Source organism: Salmo salar, chromosome ssa10, assembly GCF_905237065.1.
Source record: "Salmo salar chromosome ssa10, Ssal_v3.1, whole genome shotgun sequence".
Taxonomy (NCBI): domain Eukaryota; kingdom Metazoa; phylum Chordata; class Actinopteri; order Salmoniformes; family Salmonidae; genus Salmo; species Salmo salar.
The window spans coordinates 80,810,251-80,823,010 of NC_059451.1; the positions used below are offsets into that span (position 1 = coordinate 80,810,251).

General features: G+C 42.5%; 1 protein-coding gene across 4 annotated transcripts; it reads left to right on the plus strand.

The window, feature by feature from the left end:
* Nucleotides 1–15: 15 nt before the first annotated feature.
* parvg (parvin, gamma) lies at nucleotides 16–12,063 on the plus strand. Of its 4 annotated transcripts, none has more exons than XM_045688134.1 (13): nucleotides 16–305; nucleotides 839–906; nucleotides 1,021–1,085; nucleotides 2,084–2,186; nucleotides 3,035–3,178; nucleotides 3,534–3,649; nucleotides 3,744–3,799; nucleotides 3,917–3,951; nucleotides 4,049–4,110; nucleotides 7,492–7,560; nucleotides 7,725–7,826; nucleotides 8,513–8,604; nucleotides 11,805–12,063. In XM_045688134.1, exons 2-12 carry the CDS (start codon nucleotides 846–848, stop codon nucleotides 8,567–8,569), a joined length of 870 nt encoding a protein of 289 aa, XP_045544090.1. In that variant the 5' UTR covers nucleotides 16–305; nucleotides 839–845; the 3' UTR covers nucleotides 8,570–8,604; nucleotides 11,805–12,063. The 4 variants fall into 4 exon arrangements, with proteins under 4 accessions (XP_045544090.1, XP_013979955.1, XP_013979956.1 ...); XM_014124480.2 differs by having other exon boundaries at nucleotides 17–305; nucleotides 8,532–8,604; XM_014124481.2 differs by having other exon boundaries at nucleotides 24–305; nucleotides 813–906; nucleotides 8,532–8,604.
* Nucleotides 12,064–12,760: the final 697 nt, after the last annotated feature.

The window sequence follows — 12,760 nt, forward strand, 5'->3', positions numbered from 1 at the left end:
ACAGTTACAAAAGAGGAAGTGCTCACTACTTACTTATTTCCTTCCGCATCCTCTCATTTTTCTTTTTACCCGTTTATTCCTTCATTCTTCCATTTTGTTTCTCATAGAAATGTTTAATTGGTCCTGAATTGGATGAAGTTTGTTTGTGCTGTTATCCCGTGGCATGTTTCTGGAGAACTGCTTGTCAGATTGGGTGTACTTCTTTTTGTAGCACGGATATTTGGATTGATTCAGTGTTGACGTCAGCCAGGAAGCTGTACACAGGAGTTCCCCTATTCTGTCTGCTTGCTGCTACTGCTCTGAAGGTAAGGTTTACTGGATAAAACATTATTGGTGTGCCTCCGAGGGAAAGTTTGTGTCAACTTCAGGCAGAGAATCTCTAGGAGAGGAGTGGACTACACACACAGATGGCACAGTGAAGCTGCACTCTAGTCTCAGGAAGACACTTTGACATATTGTTGGTCACAGTGCATCCCAGTTAGGTTAGTCTACTGTCAGAAGGCCTTCCTCTGAGCTTGTTTCTGTTCTGTGTTGTTTTGGAGCCCTGAATCCAAATAAAATAACCAGAGAGACGATTGGATGCAGCATGGTAGTGGGGCTTCACAGGAAATTATGGGGTATATATCCATTTGCCCGTTTGTTCATTTGTGTGGGCTCAGCTTAGGCACAAGTGAACTCACCGAGGAGGAAGTAACCAAATCAAATACCAGAACTGTTTCAGTCTTCACATCGGAGGTTTGAAATGGTCCCTTACATTAATTGAATTGAATTTGAACTATCATTGACACTGTCGGCTTCACTGATACCAGAAGCACTGTGTTCATATTTTGCTCCCTAGAGGGGATATGGAGGATTTTCCTGATATGTACCAGGGGAAAGACCCTGAGGACATTGAATCTTTCCAGGGTAAGTCTGCATTCAACTGTACTCAAGCTCAGGCAAACAGTTTGATTTTATATTTTCTTTCCAAAATGATTGTCAAGCAGTAGCCTCAACAAAATATTTTGCACGTTGAAACAGGTGAGAGGAGGAAGGTCATTCAGCCGACATCTTTGAAAGACCCAAAACTTGAAAAGCTGAAAACGGTACGGTTGATCTCTATTTTAGAATTCATGTTCCAACGCCAGCCACAACATTATCCTAAATGTATTATCTATCATCAAAGCCCATAATAACAACATTGATACATTATACTACTATACTATAGGGCCATGTTACCACAGGGTCATATGGGCAGAAAAGTCATTACAAAGAAAGCCTCTGATTGCATATTCATTAGGGTATGCTGAACCATTAAGCCCTCTTGTGTGAGAGGTGGGTCGACCGGTACGTCTATATTACAGATGATGGTAGACAGATCACAGAGTCGTTGCTAGGCCCAGATAGATGTTGCCAGGGCACCTTCTCCCTAAGCCCTCAGAGAGGATTTGAAATAGAAAAGATGCTTGTGGAATAAATTCAAGTAAAATGAAATAATTGTCTTCATCAATTAGATGAGCATACAACAGTGTAGGCATAAAAGTGTTGGAAAGAGAAAACCACGGAGTCTATCTGGCCCTTGTAAGCCCACATCTGCTCTCTTTAACACCTCAATAACACACCAAACAGTCTCTTACTCATGAATAATTGAATAGAAACATACGTGGAAATTGCAATAGGAATCCTTTGATATCATAACATCAGTCTGCTCTGAATAGACCAGTGAAGGTCACGTATACAAAGATTTACCCCAGTAGATCAGTGGAGGCTGCTGAGGGGAGAACGGCTCATAATAATGGCTGGAATGGAGTAAATGGAATGGTATATGGTATCAAAAACATGGTTTTCATATGTTTGATACCATTCCATTCACTCTATTACACTCCATTCCAGACATTATTATGAGCCGCCCTCCCCTCAGCAGTCTCCACTGCAGTAGATAGCACGGTACTGATCTCTGCACCCAGAACCAAATATCTGCGTTGGTACATTTGGTACATTTCTGTAACAGTAGCTACGTCAAAAGAGACTAATACAGTACTATAGCAGGCAATTAATATCACTGAATATAACTTACTGTTATCATGAACCTTGGTCTTTACAGGTTTTGGTTGACTGGATCAACAGTACTTTGAAAGAGGAACACATCGTAGTGAGGAGTCTGGAAGAGGATATCTTTGATGGCCTAATCCTCCATCACCTCCTTGGTGAGACCACACACACTCTCTCTCTCTCTCTCTCTCTCTCTGCTCTCTCTCTCTCTCTCTCTCTCTCTCTCTCTCTCTCTCTCTCTCTCTCTCTCTCTCTGTCTCTCTCTCTCTCTCTCTCTCTCTCTCTCTCTCTCTCTCTCTCTCTCTCTGTCTCTCTCTCTCTGTCTCTCTCTCTCTCTCTCTCTCTCTCTCTCTCTCTCTCTCTCTCTCTGTCTCTCTCTCTCTCTCTCTCTCTCTCTCTCTCTCTCTCTCTCTCTCTCTCTCTCTCTCTCTCTCTCTCTCTCTCTCTCTCTCTCTCTCTGTCTCTCTCTCTCTCTCTCTCTCTCTCTCTCTCTCTCTCTCTCTCTCTCTCTCTCTCTCTCTCTGTCTCTGTCTCTGTCTCTCTCTCTCTGTCTCTCTCTCTCTCTCTCTCTCTCTCTCTCTCTCTCTCTCTCTCTCTCTCTCTCTCTCTCTCTCTCTCTCTCTCTCTCTCTCTCTCTCTCTCTCTCTCTCTCTCTGTCTCTCTCTCTCTCTCTCTCTCTCTCTCTCTCTCTCTCTCTCTCTCTCTCTCTCTCTGTCTCTCTCTCTCTCTCTCTCTCTCTCTCTCTCTCTCTCTCTCTCTCTCTCTCTCTCTCTCTCTCTCTCTCTCTCTCTCTCTCTCTCTCTCTCTCTCTCTCTCTCTCTCTCTCTCTCTCTCTCTCTCTCTCTCTCTCTCTCTCTCTCTCTCTCTCTGTCTCTGTCTCTGTCTCTGTCTCTCTCTCTCTCTCTCTCTCTCTCTCTCTCTCTCTCTCTGTCTCTCTCTCTCTCTCTCTCTCTCTCTCTCTCTCTCTCTGTATGCGCTTGGCCTTTACCTGTGCTGTTCACAGGGAGGTTAGCTGGAGTGCTTCTGTCTGTGGAGGAGATAGCGGTGACCAGCGCTGCTCAGACCCGCAAACTGGAGGTCATCCTGGAGGCCCTGAATGAGAAACTGGGGCTACAGGACAGCTCTCTCAGCAGGTGGAGTGTCAAACGTGAGTCACATTCACAATACAACCCCGCAAACAAAACCAAGCCCTTAGGATGTCCGCTGTTGGCTGGGAAAGCTATACAACACTGCTGTTCCCCTCAGAGCCATGTTTGGTAAGGGACTCTTCAATAGGATTTGATGGTGAGGCTACAGTATAACCCCAGGGTGCTGCCTGTCTGCTGACACCTACTGAGAGGGATTATTGTAGGGGAAAAGGCAGCCCCACGGGGTGCAGTGTTAGTCATCAGTGGGGCTGGAGATTAGTTTGTGTTGTGTTGCCAACAAGATTGACTGCACGGGGCTTTGGTATGGTGTTCAAGCAGGTTGACTCTCCCTTCATTCCCTTCCTTCTCTGTCAGTCATCCACAACAAAGACTTGCTGGCCACTCTCCATCTTCTGGTTGCCATGGTGAGGTGCTTCCAGCCTAATCTGGAGCTTCCTCCAAATGTCAGAGTGGAAGTTGTCCTGTTGGAGGTGAGTTTGGTGTCAAATGAATGGTACTTTACCCCAAATCAACCTAAAAGAAAAAAAGACTCCCCTGTTCAATAAAGTTGTGCTCTCACTTCAGGTCAACAGAAGTGGAATCAAATCAGAAAAGGAAATAGAGATTCTTACAGATGAAAGGTTGGTAAATTATTTCCGATTATGTTGTTGTGTCCGATTACAGTTGCATGTTCTTCAGAGAATGGATTCTGTTTCAGAAGATTGAATATTCACTTAATTTGCTGTCTACTTCAACAGCGATTCAACTACAGACTCACTGAGCAGTTCAGACAGTGAGTAAGATATTCAGGGTCACCTTTGCAGTACTGTGCTGTCGTTTATCCAGAACATTGCAGAGATAAACCCTCTCCTTCCTGTCTCTTCATCCAGGTGAGGATCCCATTGAGCAGCTGCTGAAGCTGGAACCCCACAAGATCAACACAGTAAAGCGGGTAATAGAAAAAAGATGGGTCTTCCATCCCTGCTGACCTGTTCTGTAGTCCTAACCATTGCATTATTAGACAGAGGATTGATTATAGGACTAGCGTATATATTGTCTAGCTATACTGGTCCTGATTCAGGGAGAGGCTGATTTGTGTGAATAAGGCCTCTGATTGCTCATACTGTGAATGATTGAATGAGCATCGCACCGACCCTATACAACTGTAATATGGTCTCATTAGAATATGTCAACACAGTGACATTGAATGTTGTTGTTATATACGGTATATATGCAGTGTATTCGGAAAGTATTCAGACCCCTTAACATTTTATTGTGTTACAGCCTTATTCTAAAATTTTCCCCTCATCAATCTGCACACAAAACCCCATAAAGACAAATCTTAAACAGGTTTTAGAAATGTTTGCTAATGTACTAAAAACAACAACTGAAATATCACATTTATATAAGTATTCAGACCCTTTACTCCTCTAAAGCCCCTTTGACAGAGACTACAGCTTCGAGTCTTCTTGGGTATGACGCTACAATCTTGGCACGCCTGCATTTGGGGAGTTTCTCCCATTCCTCTCTGTAGATCCTCTGTCAGGTTGGATGGGGAGCGTCGTTGCGGAGCTATTTTCCTGTCTCTCCAGAGATGTTCGATCGGGTTCAAGTCCGGACTCTGGTTGGGCCACTCAAGGACAGTCAGAGACTTGTCCCAAAGTCACTCCTGCGTTGTCTTGGTTGTGTGCTTAGGGTTGTTGTCCTGTTGAAAGGTGAACCTTCACCCCAGTCTGAGGTCCTGGGTGCTCTGGAGCAGGTTTTCATCAAGAATCTCTCTGTACTTTGCTCCGTTCATCTTTCCCTCGACCCTGACTAGTCTCACAGTACCTTCCGCTGAAAAACATCCGCACAGCATGGTGCTGCCACCACCATGCTTCAGCATAGGGATGGTGCCAGGTTTCCTCCAGACGTGACACTTGGCATTCAGGCCAAAGAGTTCAATATTGGTTTCATCAGACCAGAGAATCTTGTTTCTCATGGTCTGAGAGTCCTTAGGTGCCTTTTGGCAAACTCCAAGTGGGTTGTCATGTGCCTTCTCCTGAGGAGTGGCTTCCGTCTGTCCACTCTACCATAAAGGCCTGATTGGTGGAGTGCTGCAGAGATGGTTGTCCTTCTGGAAGGTTCTCCCATCTCCACAGAGGAACTCCGGAGCTCTGTCAGGGTGACCATCAGGTTCTTGATCACCTCCCTGACCAAGGCCCTTCTCCCCCATTTGCTCAGTTTGGCCGGGCGGCCAGCTCTAAGAAGAGTCTTGGTGATTCCAAACTTCTTCCATTTAAGAACGATGAATGCCACTGTGTTCTTGGGGACCTTCAATGCTGCAGAATTTCTAAAACCTGTTTTCACTTTGTCATTATGGGGTATTGTGATGTCATTATGGGGTATTGTGATGTCATTATGGGGTATTGTGTGTAGATTGATGAGGGGAAAAAAAGCAATTTCATTAATTTTAGAATAAGGCTGTAATGTAACAAAACGTGGTAAAAGGGAAGGGGTCTGAATACTTTCTGAATGCGCTGTACATACTACGTACATAATCAAAAGTATGTGGACACCTGTTTGTCGAACATCTCATTCCAAAATCATGGGCATTAATATTGAGTTGGTCCCCACTTTGCTGCTATGACAGCCTCCACTCTTCTGGTCTGGGAAAGCTTTCCACTAGATGTTGGAACATTGCTGTGAGGACTTGCTTCCATTCGGCCACAAGAGCATTAGTGAGGTCGGACACTGATGTTGGGCGATTAGGCCCGGCTCGCGGTCAGCGTTCCAATTTATCTCAAAGTTGTTTGATGGGGTTGAGGTCAGGGCTCTGTGCAGGCCAGTCAAGTTCTTCCACACCGATCTCGACAAACCATATCTGTATGGACCTCGCTTTGTGCACGGGGGCATTGTCATGCTGAAACAGGAAAGGGCCTTCCCCAAGCTGTTGCCACAAAGTTTGAAGCACAGAATTGTCAGGATGCCATTTTATGCTGTAGCATTAAGATTTGCCTTCACGGAAACTAAAGGGCCTTGCCCGAACCATGAAAAACAGCACAAACCATTATTCCTCCTCCACCAAATTTGACAGTTGGCACTATGCATTCGGGCAGGTAGCATTCTCCTGGCATTCACCAAACCCAGATTCGTCCATCGGACTGCCAGATGGTGAAGCGTGATTCATCACTCCAGAGAACACGTTTCCACTGCTCCAGAGTCCAATGGCGGTGAGCTTTACACCAGTCTTGGTGATGCTTTGCATCGCGCATGGTGATCTTAGGCTTGTGTGTGGCTGCTCTGCCATGGAAACCCCTGGATGAACAGTTCTTCATTGCTTCCAGAGGTAGTTTGAACTCGGGAGTGAGTGTTGCAACCGAGGACAGGTTACTTTTACGTGCTCAGCCCTCTGCCTTCCCGTTTTGTGAGCTTGTGTGGCCTACCACTTCGCGGCTGAGCCGTTGTTGCTCCTAGACGTTTCCACTTTAAAATAACAGCACTTACTGTTGACCATGGCTGTTCTAGCAGGGCAGAAATTTGATGAACTGACTTGTTGGAAAGGTGACATCCTATGACGGTGCCACGTTGAAAGTCATTGAGATTATCAGTACGGGCCATTCTACTGCCAATGTTTGTCCTTGGAGATTGCATGGCTGTATGCTCGATTTTATTCACCTGTCAGCAACGGGTGTGGCTGAAATAGCTGAATACACTAATTTGAAGGGGTGTCCACATACTTGTAGTGTATGTATATATACAGTTCAGTACCTGTCAAAAGTTTGGACACATATTCTCATTCAAGGGTTTTTCTTTATTTTTACTAAGAATAATAGTGAAGACATCAAAATTATGAAATCAACATATGGAATCAATTCTTGACTGAGGAACCTTACAGATATTGTATATATGGGGGACAGAGGAAGGGGTAGTCAATTAAAAATCACGTCAACCCCTAGTATTTCACACAGAGTGAGTCCATGTAACTTCTTATGTGAATTCTTATTAAGACACATTTTACTCCTGAACGAATTGAGGCTTTCCTAAACAAATGGGGTGAATACTTATGCAACGACTATATTCTAGTTATTGAAGTTTTATATATACTTTTCTTTTCACTTTGACATTATGGATTATTTTGTGTAGATCAATGACAAAAAAATAAAACAATTACATCTATTTCAATCCCACTTTGTTGCACAACAAAATGGGAAAAAATCCAAGTGGGGCGAATACTTATGATACCCACTGGTGTTGACAGACAGTTTTATTCAAAGCGACATGGCTACAGAGGTTAAAATGTCAACACCTTTCTAAAGTGATAGGTCTGTAATCCTATATCTTTCCATTATAGGCCATCTTGCACTTTGTCAACAAGAAGATGTCAACCTTGGGACTACAGGTGACAGACATGGAGAAACAGGTTTGTTTGACTGTAGAAAGAGTTTGGCCATCCTGTTTGGATGGGTATTAATTGAGCACTACCAGTGTTGTGAATTGAAAGGTGATTGATCTGTTTCCTTTCAGTTACATCACACCACACCCATTTGGGGAAGAACCAACTGGCGGTGTTCTTTATTCATGTAGTTTTCAGATGGTGTTATTCTCCTCCTGCTGATTGGACAGTTGGAGGGCTTCTTTGTTCCGCTCTATGACTTCAACATCACCCCAATCAACACGACTGAGATGGTAAGTATCTCCTGTGTCCCGGGACTCCTTCTTTGGGCTGAATCATGTTCTGGAGGCAGCTCTGCCTCAAAGGAAAAATGTACGTGATCGTATGGCTCAATGGTAAGGCCGGACCTTACGTATGATACAGTGAATGGAACAAATATCACATTTTGGCCTACAATAATATTCTACACTTTTACTGAATTTAAGATGACAGCAGCAGAACAATTAGATCCAATGTGTTAATAGTTTGAAATCCATACAGATAAGGGTATAGTATATCAAATCAAATCAAATCAAATGTTATTGGTCACATACACATGGTTAGCAGATGTTAACGCGAGTGTAGCGAAATGCTTGTGTTTCTAGTTCCGACCATGCAGTAATATCTAACAATTAATCTAACAATACCACAACAACTACCTTATACACACAAGTGTAAAGGAATGAATAAGAATATGTACATATAATATATAGATGGATGAGCGATGGCCAAACGGCATAGGCAAGATGCAGTAGATGGTATAGAGTACAGTATATACATATAAGATGAGTAATGCAGGGTATGTAAACGTTATATGAAGTGGCATTGTTTAAAGTGACTAGTGTATAACGTTATTCACTGTACTCCTGTGTGAGCTTGAGATAAAGTTGCCCCGGTGTGTCAGCCATCTGCATGTGTCATGGCCTGCTGTGTCTCTCAGCTCACTCTCTCTGGTCTAGCTGCAGAATGTGACCGTGGCCCTGGACCTCCTGAATGACATAGGGCTACCCACGACCAACATTGAGCCCCAAGGTAAGTGTGTTCATTTTCTGTGGCACCCATAGTTGACCTACGTATATTGTCTCACAAACTTGGAGCCAAATGGGTCTTGTAACAGTGCACTTAGAGTAGGAGATAGTCTCCTCAAGCTCCTCTATCTAAAAATATCTACATGTATCCTACTGTAAGTGAATATATCTTTGTAATATGAAGTTTGACCAAGATTTCTCTAGGCTGTAATTTTCACATCACAGTAATGACGCTGTGAGACAGTATTGTTAAATCAGAAGATTTCCTGTATCATAGCCATTTATCTGGGCAATAGTGGTATGCCACTGTTCATATGTCGAGTGGAAGCCAGGATTTGTGTTGATAGTTTGAGTTAAGCCGCATCACTACGCATGGGGATATAAAGGGTTAGCTGGGATTCCGTTGGAATATTCATGCATATGATGAATATGATTATCGCCCTGGATGATTGGCCGAGGGTTTGTCCCAAATGGCAACCTATTCCCTATATACAGATGTAGGATCTTGATCTCCCTGTTGCAGGAAATGTAAAACTTTAAGTCTATTTGAGGTTTAATAAAGCTTCTGAAGTTTGTAATTTCCACAAATTTTCTGACCTGATTTTCCCTTACGGAAAATGCACCAACCCCTACAAAAATGTCCATTGATTAAAATCCACATAATAATTCACATTTCCTGTTGCTGCAGGATTATTTTCCTGCTGTTGAAAACTGGCTCAAATTAAGATCCTACATCTGTAGAGCACTAGTTTTGAGTACTATTGGGACTCAGGCTCACTCTGAGGTCATAATCATTTATTTAGGGGCTCTCTCAGGGAGGAAACCTTTATTTGTTAGTTGTTGATAGACACACAGACTAAACTTCCTTCTATCATCCAATGCCAAACTGACAAGAGGCTAGAAGTGTGTGTGTGTGTGTGTGTGTGTGTGTGTACATACTGTATGTGTATGTGTGTTTTCTTGATTTTGTCTCTGAATTAACTGTTAATAAAGAAGCACTGAGCATTTACTTTTATTGTAAATTATTATAAAAGAAGCTGGTTAATTTGCCTGGCAGCATAACCTATAATTTAAAAGTAAAGCTTTGAGTTGATAAATGTCAATGGTTGGGCCAGTACAACTCATTTAACCCAGAAGCAAGAGACAGATTTAATTCATTTTTTTAGCATACTTTTAATTACGGGCACATTTCTGTGATGGAATAAGGAATCCCACTGCTCCAGGTCTACAGCACACACCATTGTGTGCATTAATTAGGCTAGCAGGAACTCTAGCCGATCTAAATAGTTCATTTAAAGGGTTACTTAGGGATTTTGGCAGTGAATTCTTTTATCTACCTCCCAGAGTCGGATGAACTTGTGGATACAATTTGTATGTCTCTGTGTCCAGTAAAAAGGAAGTTAGAGGTAGTTTTGTGAGCCAATGCTAAGTAGCTTCAGCACAATGATTGGAAGTCTATGGGTATCTACTAACATGCTAGCATATACCCATAGGCTTCCAGTTATTGCGCTAATGCTAGTTAGCATGGGCTCACAAAACTACCTCTAACTTCTTTCATACTGGACACAGTGACATACAAATGGTAACCACCATTTTTTTGGGGCTGTCTTGTTAGACTTCAGTGCAGCTTTTGACATTTTCGATCATAGTCTGCTGCTGGAAAAACGTATGTGTTATGGCTTTACACCTCCTGCTATAATGTGGATAAAGAGTTACTTGTCTAACAGAATACAGAAGGTGTTATTTAATGGAAGCCTCTCAAATATAATACAGTTAGAATCAGGAATTCCCCAGGGTAGCTGTTTAGGCCCCTTGCTTTTTTCAATTTTTACTAATGACATGCCACTGAATTTGAGTAAAGCCAGAGTGTCTATGTATGCGGATGACTCAACACTATACACATCAGCTACTACAGTGACTGAAATGACTGCAACACTCAACAAAGAGCTGCAGTTAGTTTAGAGTGGGTGGCAAGGAATAAGTTAGCCCTAAATATTTCTAAAACTAAAAGCATTGTATTTGGAACAAAACACTCACTAAACCCCAAACCTCAACTAAATCTTGTAATAAATAATGTGGAAATTGAGCAAGTTGAGATGACTAAACTGCTAGGAGTAACCCTAGATTGTAAACTGTCATGGTCAGAACATATTGATTCAGTAGTAGCTAAGATGGGGAGAAGTCTGTCTATAATAAAGCGATGCTCTGCCTTCTTAACAACACTTTCAACAAGGCAGGTCCTACAGGCCCTAGTTTTGTCGCACCTTGACTACTGTTCAGTCGTGTGGTCAGGTGCCACAAAAAAGGACTTAGGAAAATTACAACTGGCTCAGAACAGGGCAGCACAGCTGGCCCTTGGATGTACACAGAGAGCTAATATTAATAATATGCATGTCAATCTCTCCTGGGTCAAAGTGGAGGAGAGATTGACTTACTCACTTATTTTATTTATGAGAGGTATTGACATGTTGAGTGCACTGAGCTGTCTGTCTAAACTACTGGCACACAGCTCGGACACCCATGCATACCCCACAAGACATGCCACAAGAGGTCTCTTCACAATCCCCAAGTCCAGAACAGACTATGGGAGGCACACAGTACTACATAGAGCCATGACTACATGGAACTTTATTCCACATCAAGTAACGGATACAAGCAGTAATATTAGATAAAAAAAAAAAAAAGATAATGGAACAGTGGGGACTGTGAAGCATCACAAACATAGCCACAGACATATGCGCGCACACACACACACACACACACACACACACACACACACACACACACACACACACACACACACACACACACACACACACACACACACACACACACACACACACACACACACACACACACACACACACACACACACACACTATACAAGACATGGATTCTGTACTGTAGATATGTGGTAATGGTGGAGTAGGGGCCTGAGGGCACACAGTGTGTTGTGAAATCTGTGAATGTATTGTAATGTTTTTAAAATTGTATAAACGGAAGAGTGATATTGTTGGATCTAATCTTACCGTTTAGATATTGATTAGATTGTATCTAAGGTTGTTTTTGGTTCAGTTTTGTGGCAGCGTCAGTAAATGCACACTATTGACCTCCATTATCAATGCTCCAGTGATGGTGAGGGGTGACGGTGCATAAATAGATGACTCTGATCACTTAATGTGTCTCTGACTGCATCTCTCTTAGATATAGTCTCTCAAGATGTGACAACTACCTTGAAGGTCCTATATGCCCTGTTCAAGAAGCACAAAAGCAGATGAGAGTGGGAAGAACACGGACGAGGACATTAGGAGGTGAAGACGCCAGAAGTCCTTTGCCTGAGGTGTTTTCCCCCTGGCAAGTCCAGAATCATAGGCTGATTCCCTCTGTGAAATATTTACAGAAAAATCATATATCGATTCCATGTAAAGCTTTGTGTACTTTGTGTCAATAAAATTGTACTGTATGTGCCCTAGTTTGAATAGCATGGGAAACCAATCCCCGACCACATTCACCTTTGAAGATCCAAGTAATCTCAAAGTAGTCTGAAATTGTGAGTGAGTATCCTATTGTGTTCTATGACTCTGACACTGCTGCTTGCTGCAACAAGATATCATACGGCATCTTGTGACGTTTTTACGAAACAATGAGCGTCACAACGAATGATGCTAATATCAATACATTTGAGTCAATGGGAAAAGATGAGCGTCACAGGGTTGATGCCTAAGTGAATATATTGCATTTAATAGGGGAAGATTATTGACACAATGTGGACGCCTTTGGACATGACACCCTTGTTCTCTCTCAATTCAATTCAAGGGGCTTTATTGGCATGGGAAACATATGTTAACATTGCCAAAGCAAGTGAAGTAGATAATATACAAAAGTGAAATAAACAATAAAAATGAACAGTAAACATTATACTCACAGAAGTTCCAAAAGAATAAAGACATTAAACATGTCATATTATGAATATATACAGTGTTGTAACGATGTGCAAATGCTTAAAGTACAAAAGGGAAAATAAATAAGCATAAATATGGGTTGTATTTACAATGGTGTTTGTTCTTCACTGGTTGACCTTTTCTTGTGGCAACAGGTCACAAATCTTGCTGCTGTGATGGCACACTGTGGTATTTCACCCAGTAGATATGGGAGTTTAT

Coding starts and splice junctions, on each gene's coding strand:
- parvg (XM_014124480.2), top strand. CDS start 846: ATGGAGGATTTTCCTGATATGTACCAGGGGAAAGACCCTGAGGACATT. Junction 2,187..3,034: donor AATCCTCCATCACCTCCTTG/GTGAGACCACAC, acceptor TGCTGTTCACAG/GGAGGTTAGCTGGAGTGCTT. Junction 3,650..3,743: donor TGGAAGTTGTCCTGTTGGAG/GTGAGTTTGGTG, acceptor CTCTCACTTCAG/GTCAACAGAAGTGGAATCAA.